At 45.7% G+C, this 14918-nt stretch overlaps 3 protein-coding genes across 6 annotated transcripts; 1 reads left to right on the top strand and 2 right to left on the bottom strand.

Moving 5' to 3' along the window:
• Nucleotides 1-8203: 8203 nt before the first annotated feature.
• LOC120663039 (60S ribosomal protein L5, mitochondrial-like) lies at nt 8204-9514 on the top strand. 4 transcript variants are annotated; one of them, XM_039942066.1, is made up of 2 exons: nt 8204-9116; nt 9208-9514. In XM_039942066.1, the coding sequence occupies exon 1, from the start codon at nt 8480-8482 to the stop codon at nt 9113-9115; it is 636 nt and encodes a 211-aa protein (XP_039798000.1). In that variant the 5' UTR covers nt 8204-8479; the 3' UTR covers nt 9116; nt 9208-9514. The 4 variants fall into 4 exon arrangements, with proteins under 4 accessions (XP_039798000.1, XP_039798001.1, XP_039798002.1 ...); XM_039942067.1 differs by having other exon boundaries at nt 8525-9116; nt 9193-9320; XM_039942068.1 differs by having other exon boundaries at nt 8525-9111; nt 9193-9320.
• Nucleotides 9515-10443: 929 nt separating this feature from the next.
• Nucleotides 10444-11918, bottom strand: LOC120659125 (BTB/POZ and MATH domain-containing protein 2-like). The gene is made up of 2 exons (XM_039937180.1): nt 11550-11918; nt 10444-10536 (listed from the first exon to the last, which is right to left on the bottom strand). Exons 1-2 carry the CDS (start codon nt 11916-11918, stop codon nt 10444-10446), a joined length of 462 nt encoding a protein of 153 aa, XP_039793114.1.
• A 1856-nt stretch (nt 11919-13774) lies between these two features.
• Nucleotides 13775-14918, bottom strand: LOC120659126 (BTB/POZ and MATH domain-containing protein 2-like). The gene is made up of 2 exons (XM_039937181.1): nt 14532-14918; nt 13775-14380 (listed from the first exon to the last, which is right to left on the bottom strand). The coding sequence occupies exons 1-2, from the start codon at nt 14916-14918 to the stop codon at nt 13775-13777; spliced, it is 993 nt and encodes a 330-aa protein (XP_039793115.1).

Raw genomic sequence — 14918 nt, forward strand, 5'->3', positions numbered from 1 at the left:
CCTCTGATCGATCCATGTTATTTCTAATGCGTTTCTTCTTGCGTCGGCCCACCCCTTGAAACATTTCTGGATCTGGATCCGGAATGTAAGTTGCATTGTGTCCAGGATCAGTTATGAAGTCTCTCAGGATGCGAAACCCATAAATCTCGTGCCTCCAAGTCATCCAAATAGTTTCCTTCATGAAGTAATTTGAGACATACATACGAGCCTGTAGTCCACCAGCTTCAAAACAGGCAGCAATGACATGTGTGCACGACAGGTGCAACAGCTTTGGCTTATGACATGAGCAAATACAAGCATCAGGACGGAGAACACACTCCTGCACATGCTTCTCACGCCGGCCCCCCATTCGGCCTTTGTCCCTACACATCACCTCGTACCGACGTTCCATAGAGCCAATTGGAGTCACCCGATGTAAACGGGCCTTCTTGAAAGCTTCCTCCATATGCTCCGTAACCTTGTATCCATAAACTTTGCGATTATTGACCATATCTTTCTGTGCCACAGCGTAACGGTCCCTGAAGTACTCGCAAGTGCGATACAAGAAGAACTCCATGATCCCAACAAGTGGCAATGACCTTACACCACGCAGCACCCAATTGTATACCTCGGCTAGGTTCGTAGTCATTAAACCGTACCTAGCACCTCCTTCATCAAACAGTAAAGCCCATTTCTCTTTTGGTTCGTGCTCAATCCACTCAGAGAATGTCTTAATTGCCCTTCTCCTTTTGCGCCTGACATTCAGACCGTCCAAACCCACGTCTTCAAGCGAGACCTGGTCGTCCTCCTCTGTATTGACAGATCTCTTCGCTAGCTCCGCCGTTTGTTTTTTTGTTAGCTCATCCAATTTTTCCCATAGGAAGTTGAATTTCCTTTCCTGATTCTGGCTGCATAACCTCTTGAATAGCTTCATAAGGATTTTGTTCTTGAACTGGCTATGAAAGTTTGCCCCCATATGCCTCATGCACCACCTACTCTTTAGGTCCGGCCAAAGTGCAGTCCTACTACGCTCAGTAGAATCATTCTATATGTCATCGATTGCTTGTAATATACCCTTGTGCCGATCATGAATCAAACACACGTTCTCTACATCTTTGACAATCATCTGCTTCACCCTCTGCAAAAACCAATACCAAGTATCCCCTGATTCTTTCTCCACAAAGGCAATTGCCAAAGGCAACAATTGTCTGTTACCATCAGCTGCAACAGCTGTGAGGATTGTGCCTTTATACCTTCCTGTCAAAAATGTCCCATCTATACAAATGACTGGTCGGTAGTACGGAAATGCCTCAATGCAAGCGCCCAAGGCCAAGAACGACCATTGGAGTACCTGCTTTCCAGGCTTCTGGGCACATGGATACGTTTTCAAGTCGTAGTAGCTACCAGGATTTCTAAGACATATAGTGTGCAGCAATGCCGGCATATTGTGATACGAAGCTTCATACGTCCCCCACCTCATCTGCAGCGCTTTCTGTTTCGCTCTGTAAGCTTTGTTGTAGCTAATTTTATATTTAAACTCCTCCTCAACAGCACAAATGATTGACTTAGGTTCATAACTAGGATTGTCCACGATCAAAGGGTACATGTAGTTAGCTATGAAACCTGCACTGAGGTTGCGGTGCTGTGGTTCTAATTGCTCAAGCAGGCATGTGTGCTCCACAATTTTTTTGACCTCCCAGAAATCCTGCCACTTGCCCATAGAAGCATACACCCTGAAAGGACATTCGCTTCTCACACAACGCACGTCATATGTTCTCGGACTGCTCTTGACAACTTTGAACTGTCTTTGCAAAGAGAGAGTCGACCAACGTTTTATAGCTTCCTTCATGTTGTCACTGTTGGCATACACCGAACCGATGCATACCTCATTTTGCCTGTACTCCCAAGGCACCGCTTCACCTTCATTTACACTTAATTTTGAAAAATCATAACCGGACCAGTTGTGTGGGACATGATAATCTTTGTCATCATCATCATCATCATCTGAGGAGTCATCATTCATTGCATTGTGCTGTTCTTCACCCTCCCTCTGAAACTCTTCAACTATCTCTGGAATGTTTTTCCCTTCATCAGCCTGACCAGTTGCTTGACGAGGTTCGTGTGCAGCATGTCTATCATCTTCTAAAATCTCGAGTTCACAACCTTCTTCATGACATTCATGCATCGTCTCAGTTTCTTCCGATACTATATCTCCCTGGCCTTCATGATCCCCGCCCGCTTCAGTTCTAAAACTAATCTTCTCGAATGCTTGAACAAACAACACAAGCGGTAAGCCTCGGCTACTACTTATATTGACATAGTTCCTCCAGTTTTGCGTCCCTTCAAGCGGCAATAGCTCCCAAAATACTGGTTCCCTTCGACTGACCACTGCCATGACAGAGATCTCATGTTCATCTCGACTAAGGCCGAAAGCTTTAAATAGCCAATTGGATATTGAAATCCAAGTCCTCTCTCTAGCTCGGGGTATTTTTTTTGTGATCGAGCTAAACTCTGACAAATCTACCCCTTCAGGACCATATCTAACTACTCCTGACCCATAGAACACTTAAAAAATACAAATCTTCTGACATGCCTGCCAATATTTACGACAATAATTACTCTTCCTTAGAATTTAATCAATGCTAAAAAATAGTTCTGCTATTTTTACATCTATCTTAATTATTTCTCTACAATTTTTATTACCGACAACAATTTCTATTTTTTTGTAATATAATATTAATTAATAATATTTTTATGAGACAAATATGTCTGTTTGAACTCATTAATATTTTCAATTATATTCGTATGTAAACTAATATTTTCAATTACATGTTCTACGATTTTGTATCAAAATAACTTATTTTCAAATCACTAATATTTAGTAAAACTATTTCTACAAATAAAACTATATTCAAAATCACTAATATTTCTAATTCTAATCTACCAACTATTATTACTAAAATTCAATTTTAAAATGTACCTGCGATCCGAGTGGCGAGCGCCGCTTCGGTGCAGCGGCCGGGGGAGCGCCGGCGAGCCGCGCCGCCGGCAAAGCCCGGCGCGCGGGGGCCGGGCGTGCGCGAGGCCGGCGGGGCGGGCGGGCGGCGGCGCGGGCCAGCGCGCGGGCAGCGGCGTGGGAGGAGCGGCGGGCGGCGGCGCTGGGGGAGCGGGCGCGTGCGGTTTTAATACGCAGGAACTTACCGCCGGTTGAAACGGCGGTAGGTGCTTACCGCCGGATCATCCGGCGGTAGGTTCCACCTACCGCCGTTTCAACCGGCGGTAAGGTCCGGCCCACCACGACCCACGGCGGTACGATCCTACCGCCGGTTCATCCGGCGGTAACAACCTTCCGCCTGATGAACTGGCGGCTGGGTGTCATTTTTGGAAAAAAAATCACGACATATATTTTTTGATAAATCGAAAAAAATATAAAAATAAAAAAACTCCTCTGAGTGAATTTTAAATGGGCCTTCGCACACAGATGGCGGCCCGCTGTAGCCCAAACATGGCTCAGTGAGGCCGCTCAAGGAGCCTCCTCTGCTGGAACAACCAAAGGGGGAAGAAGAAGAGCGGCAGCGGCGGCATGGCGGCGCGACTCCTGCGCGATGTGGCATCCACTGCGGCCCGGTCGGCGCGCGGCCACCGCGTCCCCGACCCCTGCGGCGCGTTTGCCGGTCCTGGAAGCCGAGGCACCGTCCCCGCCACTCAGGTCTGTCCGCTCCTCATCCGACCCCCCTTGCTCAGCTTCCTGCGCTAACCCTAGCTCCGTGCGCGTGACGCCCCGTTGCCGCACCGCGGTGAGTGGCTAGCTGGGAGGCGAGGATCTCGTCGGCGTTCCCATAGTTCACTCGCGCGGCAAGGCGAGCGAGTTTGGGGGTATCGGTTTTCATTTTTTTACTTCATGGAGTCAAGCGAGAGAGCATTTCGAAATGTACCCTGCGTTCTACTTTACAGGTTCTCGTTGTCATTGCCATAGATTGATTTTCACTTCCTGCAGTTGCACTGTCAAATGTTTCTTTTTTTTCGTTCAAAACTGGTGATCCATTCTTTAAGACAATCCAGCTTTCCATCGATCTATGAACACAAGCAAACAGAGTAATGAGCAGACCTCTCTGCTATGAGGGATCATAAATTGAATGCACTGATTGACTGATTCTTATTTTCTCCATCTCACTTGTGTAAATCATCAAGACAAGTAGCATCCAAAGAACTGACCCTTCCGTCTCGTGTAAAAGATGATGATTTTCATTTTCGTGGTCATCGGCACCAACTTCAGCCTGTGAAACTATCGGTCTCCATGCCTAAACGTAAAACCATAGGGTCTGTTTGGTTCATTGGCTTATTCTAGCCTGGTTAGGATTTGGAGCCAGGTCAGTCTAAGCCTGGCTTCACTAGTATATTTGCTCATGTTTGGTTGCTTGCATCTATGGAGCCTGGTTTGATATTGTTGTGTTTGGTTTCGCTGTACTCTTGGGTGGCGTTACCTCTTCTTTGTGAGCGGTGAGCTGTTGCAGTCCTTCACCCCCTCCTTTCTCTGCTTTTCCTCTCTTCTCTGGGCCGTAAGAGGTGAGCCATGCGGTGGCGAGCGCAGTCCGCCGAGCTGCACGGCGACCAGCTGCTGGGATAGAGCTAGCATGGCGGCGTTCGGGAGGCCCGTCTCCAACTTACTCGTCCGTTCATCCAATCATCCATGCCGCCGCCCAGAAGATCTCTAGCTTACCTTGCACAAGTCCCCCGCCTCCTCACCCATGTCTGCCATGTGTGCTCTTCGTATGAGTGAGCAATTGCAATTGGAAGTGCAAATCAACCCATGAAGGGATCAATTTATAAGGGGTCTATGGAGGAAGAGGAAGAGCACAGAAGCAGCGGCAAGGAGATTCTGAAACGAAATAATATCTGAGTTTTTGGACCTTGTTTTTTTCAGCACAGCAAGAAATGCCATAAAGCTGAAACAAGAAATGCCATAAATAGTGGCACATGGCCAGAATACTCCCATAGGCGTTGGTTGAGCTCTACATAAAAATCAGAACGGCCGCAGTGGAGCATGAAAGCTGCCACAGTACTATGCATGCTTGGATAGCAATTCACAGGACGTAGATTCCAAAACTTATGTCTAGTCACTCTCTTCCTCCAATTTTATTTTAAGCTTTTATGCTACACTACTCTTTACAACCTAAAAATATTATTAGTTGGAGGCATCGGGAGGAAAGAAGAGGCAGACAGCCATTGTTGGGTAGCCTATAGAGAGAATCGCAGTTTTGTCACCCCTAACATCATCAACAACAACAACAACAACATAGCCTTTTTTCCCAAGTAATTTGGGGTAGGCTAGAAATGAAACCCGAAAGAAATAAGTTCAAGGTTCAGGCACATTGATAGCTAGTCTCCAAGCGCTCCTATCCAAAGCTCCTATTCAAGGTTCAGGCACATTGTCACCCCTAACATTAACTTGGCAAAAATGGACCTCCAAGCATACATGTGACACTTGGTTTTCTTGCCATTGTGTTTATTTCCTCTGTTTTCTAGTATTTCTTCATGTATTTGGCACCTGAATAGAGACCATATTGCCCTACTGTGTTTGCACGACATCTCAAACGTTTCATTTCCAAATTAAACTTATGTCTAGTCACTCTCTTCCTCCAACTTTATCTTTATCCTACACTACTCTTACAGCCTAAGAAAATTAGGAGTACGACCAACCTTCCAAGCCTCGTTTCAGTATTCCTTTTGTTCCACGTACTAGTAACCTGAGTAGAAGAAAAGGAATTGATGGACGAGCCGTTAATGAACATATATATATATATATATATATATATATATATATATATATATATATATATATATGTAGGAACCAGAGGCACTTGGAACTGCAAATATGGTCATGCATGGCAAGAACCTGCTAAGATACATCCAACATTTGAGGGCTACGATCCACCTGCGGCCCAATTCGCCCAATTGTTTTTTGATTAATAAACTCTTGGATCGGAGCAAATTGAGATGATTTACGTGCTTTGTGTTGAGATATACGTGTGACTATTTGTTGCTGCCATATAATCCCCACGGGCCCTCGACGGACTTTGGGATCCACTGGGGACAGTTTTTGTCCTGATTTTTATTCAGGGCCAGGCCCGGGATCGATGTAATCTCTCGGTTGCAACTGCAGAGTGGGTGCATTTGCATTTTAGCCTCGGACTCGTATACACACCGTAGGAAAGTTGATCTTACCTGTTGAACCACTTTTCCTCTATATAACAGACAAATTTTCAAGGCTCGTTTACAAATTCTTGTGTTGCACTGCTAGTAGCAGAAGAAAAGGAATTAAAATACACTAGGGATCGGAGGAGCATGCATGAGCATGAACTGCAAACATGTTCAATGCGGGGCCTCAAACTAGATGACCCAGAAATCACGTTGGTCACGTACGAGACCACCGAGATCGAGACCAAGCAGGCTCTAAATTCCCCCGCTCCGCACAAGAGGAAAATTCCCTCCCCTCACTAGAAGAGCGAAACCAAACCCTAGCCACGCGCATGTCTCCTACCCTGCGCCGTCGTCCTCCACCAGACCCTGCGCTACCTGGCCAGGAAGGTCGGCATCCCCGCTCTCTGGTGGGCTTCGCCCCCCTGCGTGTCGCCGCCGACGGGCGCGTCTCGACCTCTCACCTCCGGCTCCTATCAGGTTGCGTGCGCGTGCACTCCCTCCCCGTCTTCCATCTGGATCGATTGATCGATCGGTCGATACTACTTGTCATCAAATCATCGACCTGCGCAGTTGGTCGATAACATACGGCATTTTTTCAATTCTCTTCAAACCTCCTTTTGATCTTTTCATTACCAATCTTTCTAAATATCTCCTTCTCATTATAGCATATCTTTAAGTTATTAAGCCATTCATCACCCATTTTACTACGCAAATATGTCTTTATAATGGACATGACTGAAAATATCCTCTCAACTGGAGCTGTTGCCACTGGTAGTATCAAGGTTAGAGACGATAAATCAATCGATAAGATGTGTTGATATTAGAGATTGACAAATTATGACTTGAAAGCATACGGACCAAAGCTTCTTTCAATGCAATAGATGTACAACTCTCAACATGTTGAAGTCCAAGAAATCTCTCCATCACTTTCCCTTCATCATTCACAAATGTGCATGTCAAATTTCATTATGTGTTAGTATAATTGTAGAAATAGAGGTAAAAACTTAGGCAAGAAAATGCAAGTCATACTGGTTGACTGATTGACTGATTTCTATTTTCTCCATCTCACTTGTGTAAATCATCAAGACAAGTAGCATCCAAAGAACTGACCCTCCTGTCTCGTGTAAAAGATTATGATTTTCATTTTCGTGGTCATCGGCACCAACTTCAGCCTGTGAAACTATCCGTCTCCATGCCTAAACATAAAACCATAAAGTCTCCATGGTAGCATTTCCTTCAGCATTAGCAAAGTGACCTCAAACCTGTGATGGAATTTTACCAATGACCAATCGATCAGCTTCTCCATGGTAGAATATCTTCAAACATTTGACATGGGCAACTGCATCTGCATGTTGGAACTTCGCCAATAATACTGATACTCTCACATTTTTTTCTTAACTCTAGATGAGCGTGAGAACCATTGCAAGCAAGGAACTGAACCACCTTATGACCTTGGTTGAACTTAGGGTACAGAACAAACTTATGGGGTTGTTTGCATTGTTGCAATTTTTAAGGCTCAATGCTCACAGAAACATGATCCCTGAATATATGCTCTGTTTGTTTTGTTCCACATTCTCAATCACATCTTTTTTCCTCTCGACTAGAAGTCAATGAAAGTTTCATTTCTAAATTTTCTCACTGTGTAACAAAAAAGTAGTTTATCACTGATGTTTATGTTAGCTAATTGGCTTGATGGGTAGTTTACCTTGCTGTAGTGTGGGACCCAGGAGAATTTATTCTTGCCCAAAATCCTTTCTTGTGGCTTTCGAAAATAATTTTATCACTCACATTTTTTGATGATTTCTGTTACTGCTTAAACAAACCTATCTTGATCAAATCAGACAGCCTACATTTCCAACAAGGCAACAACTCAGAACCATATTCAGTTTTGTGTGTAGCTGCTTGAATGAATAACACAAGTGATCTCACAAGTGTGCCAATTAAAAATGCAGTCATCTTACATTTTCAAATATCACTAATGATAAAACTATGACTGCCACTGCACGCTTTTGGGAAATATATATGCCCCCCTACTGGTCACAGCCCAATGACATAGATAACTTTTCCTTGGTCCAATACTATCATATTAGACAAACAAATTAAGTTAAGAATTGTCCTTGCTCCATCTCCTTTTTCTGTTTCGTTTTGGTTCCATCACCCTACATGTAATTCAACATTTTCTTTAATTTTTTTATGCATCTATATGAAGGCAATGTTTTCACTTAGCTAATTACAAATTTCCACACATGGCCTTCGTCATTATGCAGCACCATCCAGTGAAGCAGTGGGGAACTTAGAGATGAGCTTGGAATTGGATGCACCCAAACCAAAGCGTAATCGATCACGTATTGCAAAGAAAAGTGGAACAGCCATGATGCTTCCACTACATTTCCATTACAAAGATGTACTACGTCAGGATCTGTTGCTGAAACAGAACCATGCCAATATCATGCAAGTTCCTGGATTGTATGGAATCAGATTAGCACCAAAAGCAGGTTCTGATTTGAGGGTTCCAATTGGAAAATTGGCAATGGAGATTTTGAGTGGCCAGAGATTCAAAGAGGTACAAAGTGACCCTTTTTCTAAAGCAAGAAAGTCTGCTCGAACCAATCCATTCATTGGGGCTGGCAAAGACAGTGGCAATGCCTTTGCACGACAGAGTGTTCTCCGAGGGCATGCAACGTACAATTTCTTGGTCAGAATGTTGACAGTGATGTCCATGTTACATTCTCGGGCCGAAATTCGGGAAAACACCATAAAGTTCTTCATGGAGACGGAGTTCTGTGAGTTCTCCCCGGAACTGGAAGATCACTTTGAGATCTTCGAGCATATCCGAGGATTCAACGTGACTATCGTCACTTCGGCCGACACAAAAGATGAGACCTCGCTACTGTGGAGTGGCTTCATGCTAAATGATGAGGGGGAAACCAAGTAAGGTAATAGTTCCTATCTTTATTTCCGCTTAATGTCCCTGACATTGTACTTGCTGCCCTCCTTGAACTGAACCTTCAGTTGACTGTTTGGCAGGGGCTGAAGGTGGTCACTTCTCTCAAAATGGGTGGTGGTTATTGCTCAGTACAATGCAGCATCCATCAGTTTTGTAGACTGAATGAATGAAGCTTGCATGATTGTTATGTGTAGCGATGTATGGAGCTCATGTTTAATTGCTACATTTGATACTATATGGACTTAATAATGTAGGCTTCAATAGGTAACTTTTTGCTTATTTCTGTGGGTCATGCTGTAGTAGTAGTAGCATGGAATGTTCGTTGCTGTTTGTCAAAACCATTGCAAGAGAGGGCAACGCAACGAAGCTCATCTTCAGTACATGAAATCTTCGCAACGAATTCCATTTTGCCTGTCTCTTTCTCCTCCTATACTGACATGGAAAGTTTGCGTGTTTCCCCAAATCATTGTAAGAGGGCATATTTCCTTGTGTTCCAGATCATTTTTTTTTCACTTGCTAGCAATACAACAATGGTGTTCTTATGAGTTCTGACCAAGGATGACAATGGGGGCACAGTTGATTCAGCAGGGTCAAACCATATTTAGTACAGTGGTGATGAGCTGATTTAACTTTTGAAATGGAGTGATTATGCCCCAGTCTGATGCCCCAAAAAAATGAAAAATAAAATAAGCTTCTCTATCCAGTTGCCGCTTCAAAAAAAAAAAAAAAAAAAAAAGAAAGCTATCCAGTTCAGCTCCGAGCCAACGATTCAATTTCCCTTTTTTTCAACAGTACGGTGTACAATTTGTCTGTTGGTGGAAACTGCAGAAGGCTGCCACTCGTGCATTACGATGAAACTTTCAAACATAGGAGCAGAACAAGAAAGGATATATACTTATCTAGCAAAGATAAGACGGTTGTTACCTGACGCAGTGGGTAACTCTGACGCAAGGGATGACTTGCTTCCTGTTCTTCTGTTCCCTTGTTTTTTCTTCTTCTGCTGCTGCCACCTGATTATGAAGAAACTTGCAATTTGTTCCCTGATTGCTACCTGATTCTGAATTAACTTCGTGCAAAAGCAGAGACATCCAATCCAATCAACATACTCTTCAGTCCCTACCTTTGCATTTTTTTTCTCTGAAGAACTTTGTTACCTACCTTTGCAGTTACAGATAAGTTTCAGTTTGTATTAGGCCAAGGCATTGGCAACAAGGATCATGGACTAACCCATGGTATTGTTTCTCTCGTATCTCTCTTTCTGAATAGGGATGTCTACGTAGCAAGAACGCAGCCGAGAGCTTCTGCTCAGACCGCAGCTAAAGCAGACGTCTAGTGCTGATGGCTAGCAATGGCATTGCATCAGGATTCAGGAGACGAGCCTTGCCGGCGGGGACGATTAAATCAGGCCGCTGCGCCACACAATCACTACAGCGTAATGGTTCTTGTAAGCGATGGTGTAATCAAGCATCGGCACCTTAGATGAAGTAGGTGTATTGATCTAGATGTTGATAAATGATGATAGATGTTCTTCTGTTAATAAAATCGTATCATGGTTGACCAAGATTGAGTTTCAGAACGGCACACAATCTCTTAAACCAAGAAGCTTACTGGTACTTCTTCCAGGCATATGCTACAGGAAGAGAGATCAACGCTGCACAAGATTGGCAACTAGCTGAGCCGAGCCGAGCTGACCATCTTGTTCCGTCGCTGAAATTTTGAGTTGTACGTGTAGGTAGGATTTTACATGCCACTGTAGGTCTGTACTCTGTGTGAATAGGATTTTACTTGCACATTCTCAAGAAACTTGCAAAGACAGTGTCACATACACCACACAACATGCATGTTCCTAAGCTGTTGTTGCATCCCCTTCTTCTATCTCATCGTAAGTGAAACTCAAAATGCATCGTGCCGCTTCAAACGTAGATGCTGAACTCATAACCTTTTTGTGACTGGTGAACAGCTAGTTAACGCCAAATTTACTACTGCCCGCAGGCTCCTTACTAAAATTCACCCTTCATAACATAAGGTTGGCATGGCACGGCAGTGATGTTCTCACATAGTTCAGAGATTCTTTTTCCCTTTCTTCTGAATCACAACAGAATTCATAAACTTTGAATATACATACACATGCAGGCAAGCTAGAACGAACCAGACAAAAAACAAGGACATAAGACTGCCAAAATGCATGCGTACTGGATTTTTCTTTTCATTATCTATTCAAATGGAACTGAACCGATTCTTGAAAAAGAGTGTAAAAAAGAGCATTATGTGTAAAGATCAGCCACACAAGCTCCGATCCATTCGAGTTTGATCGACAACTAGATCACCAATTTTAACGGAATAACACATGAAGAAGAACACATAAGCCCAAGGGCACCATGAAAATCAAGGCATAAATGTAGAAGGAGGCATCTACGCTGACCATCAGAGGGTTGCTTGGCGTCGCCTCCCTTGAGTCCAGAATCTTGGTGAGCACTTCCTTGACAACAGAGGGGCAACGCCTCGCCAGATGCTCGACGTCATCCGTCGCCATGATCGCTCTCGTGTTCCTCCCAGCAGCGATGAACACCAGGCACTTGTCCTTGAGCTTCCAGCACTGGTGGTGCTCGGCTACCAGCAGCATCGGCAGCACCGTGCTTGCGCTGAAGCTGTGCTTGCACAGCTTGTTCTCAGTGACCGGCTTCAGGTCCTTGAGATTGTACCGGTCAGCCGCCACGATCAGATCCTGGGCTATCACGGCGGCCTCTTCCCTCGCGTTCCTCACCGTCGCCGGCAGCGAGTCGGTGTACATGTAATGCAGCGACGGTGGCCTTCTCCTTGGCCGGGCCGAAGAAATCCGCCATGAAGACTGGCGACCGGGCGGCGAGCACGATCTTGTGCGCGGCGAACACCTTGCCGCACACCTCGAAGTCCACGTCCGCGCCCCTGCTTGGTCTCGAGGAGGCGGCCGAGATCCGCGGGCAGGCTGGACATGGAGATGGAGGAGCGCAGCGCCCTCACGGCCGGTGGAGGCGCTCTGCTTGATGCTCCCGCCGGCGTCGCTGCCTGCTGGGCTGATGGTTGCGGCGGCGGCTTTGGTATTGGCGCCGGCATGGCAGAACGCTAGAGGCGCGCGGCCGTTCTCTCTCTGGCGATCACGTCGTCAGTTGTAGACCTGCAAATCACGCCTTCGCGTGATCTTCCAAACGAACTACCAGATTTATTGGTTGTTGATTATATGCACACCCTGATTGTACTAGTTATCAATTTTTGCCCAATTATGCGGCAAGAAATCACTTTTGTAAATTACTGCGTACAAGAGCACAATGATCCCAAGCATCTTGAATCGTCCACTACCGGATCAAGGTAAACACTCGGCAAAGACCAAACCCTGTGACAGCAAAACGGACTTTGCCGAGTGCTTTTTTTCGAGCACTCGGCAAAGATTTTGCCGAGAGCCAAACCGTGACTTTGCCAAGTGCCTAACGGTACGGCACTCGGCAAAGATTCGAAACTTTGCCGAGTACCGGGCTTCTAGCACTCGGCAAAGTTTGAATATTTGCCGAGTGCCCATCTTCTAACACTCGGCAAACTTCAAATCTTTGCCGAGTGCTTGGGCTTTAGCACTCGGCAAAGAGGGTTTCCTGGAGGCCCTCTATGGTCACCGTGTGCCGTGTGTTTGCCGAGTGCTGCACCGTCGGCACTCAGCAAACGTCCTCTTTGCCGAGTGTCCGTGTTCTGGCACTCGGCGAACCACTTGGCACTCGGCAAAGAGGCGGTTTCCGGTAGTGGTCATTGGAACTCCGGAAGAACACCACTATCGTCCATGGCACAGCTGCTCCAGTACAGGTGCACAATGGATGCTCCTCTTCAAAATCACAGAAAGCACATAATTAAGGTGAATGTGATGCTCTAAATGCGCAAAAAGACGCGCATATAGGAAAGAAAAAAGTATGATTTATGGCCTCCAACTATCGTAAAAGTCCATTTTAAACCTTTCAACTGTAAAGTCGGACAACAGAGGCCATTCAACTATTGAAACCGGACAAATTGGCTCTTAGGGTGGTTTCGAATGTAGTTTTATATTTTTAAAAAAATTCTCGTTAGATCTAAAAAAATCAAAACTAATTCATTTTAAATTAGAAAAATATGAAATTAGTACTAAAAATTTTCTAAAAATATGAACATATCTATTATTGCTCTATTTGAATCCTAGTTATTAAAAAGAATTAGATCCAAATAACTTACAAGTATTGTGCCAAAAGATAGTTACATATTTAGAAAAATTTTGATCCTTATTTCATGATTTTTTAACTTAAAATGAATTACTTATGAATTCTTAGTTGAAATTTGAATTTTTTATTTCTCATAAAATAGAAAACCACCTATAATAAGGGGCTAAATTTGTCTAGTTTCAACAGTTGGATGGTCTCTGTTATCCGATTTCATAGTTGATGGTTGAAAATTGGACTTTTGTGATAGTTTAAGGGTGTATATTAAACCAAACTTTTTCCTACAGGGAAACCTAAAGCTCACAACATTTCTTGAAAAATGACCAAGTACCACACGATTACGACGTATGCTGAAACTAAAATAACTTCGTCAATACAAGCCAGTGTTAAGCTTGCCGTAGTGTTTCTCTAGAAGAATCTGCATCTCTAATGTTTTTTAAGAATACCAAATAAACACCAAAAGGAGCATCTGGAAACAGCAAGCAAAAATGAAAGCTTTGATGAGACGCTTGCTCCTCGCCATCCTTGTGTTCAAAATCTCAACGATCACATCCTTCACGGCGGAGGGACTGCTTCTTGCCAGATTCTCAATGTCGTTCGTCGCCATGATCGCCCACGCATTGGCTCTAGAACCGATGAACCCTAGGCACATCTTCTTAAGCTTGCAGCACTGGTATTGCTCCGCTATTGCCAGCATCAGCAGGACCGTGCTCACGCCGACATGGCTGCACAGCTTGTTCTCCGTCAGTGACTTGAGATCCTTCAGGTTGTACCGGCCGGCGGCGATGAGGAGATCCTCGGCGAGCACGGGCCCATCTTTTAGTGAATTCATGGTCATCTCCGGCAACGAGTCGGTGTACATGAAATGCAGGAGGGCCTCGAACGACTCCGGGTGCATGTCGCTGATGCGCACGTAGCTGGTGTCCTTCTCCTTTGTCGGGCCGAAGAACTCCTCCTTGAAAACTGCCGACCGGGCGGCGAGCACGGACTTGTGCGCGGCGAAAATCTTGCCGCCGACCTCGAACTCCACGTCTGCCCCTTCCTTCGTCGCCAGGAGGCGGCCTAGATCTATCCGCGTGCAGCCCGGACAGCGGCGGCGCCCTGGCCCTCAGGACGGGCGGTTCCAGCGGCGGCTGTCCCCTTGGCCCATCAGATGACGGCGGTGGTGCTAGCCTCCCGACGGATGGATTCACCGGGGCAGGCGTTGGCGGCGGCGCCTTCTCGCCGGATGGACTCGAGTGGCTAGAGAGCATGACGACAACACCTCGGCGGCTAGCTCCGAGCTCTGGCCGACTGCCCGCCGGAAAAACGGTGAGGTCGCATTCGCATCGGATCGCGAAGCGATCGCCGCTCTTGAAAAACTCCACGAAGTGCTCGCGCGAGACGAAGCGCTCGTAGCTGCACGCGTCCCCCTTCCGGCCGATGGCGGCGGCGACCTTGCCGGACGTGAGATACCGCGCCCCGCCTCCCACGTCGCACATCATCAAAATGAACACCACGTGGACGTCGTCCCCGGCTGCGGCGGCGGCGGCTGCCCCGCCGCCTCCTTCATCTTCGTCCATTAGGAGGTAGAGGGACAT

Source organism: Panicum virgatum, chromosome 2N (assembly GCF_016808335.1).
Source record: "Panicum virgatum strain AP13 chromosome 2N, P.virgatum_v5, whole genome shotgun sequence".
NCBI lineage: Eukaryota > Viridiplantae > Streptophyta > Magnoliopsida > Poales > Poaceae > Panicum > Panicum virgatum.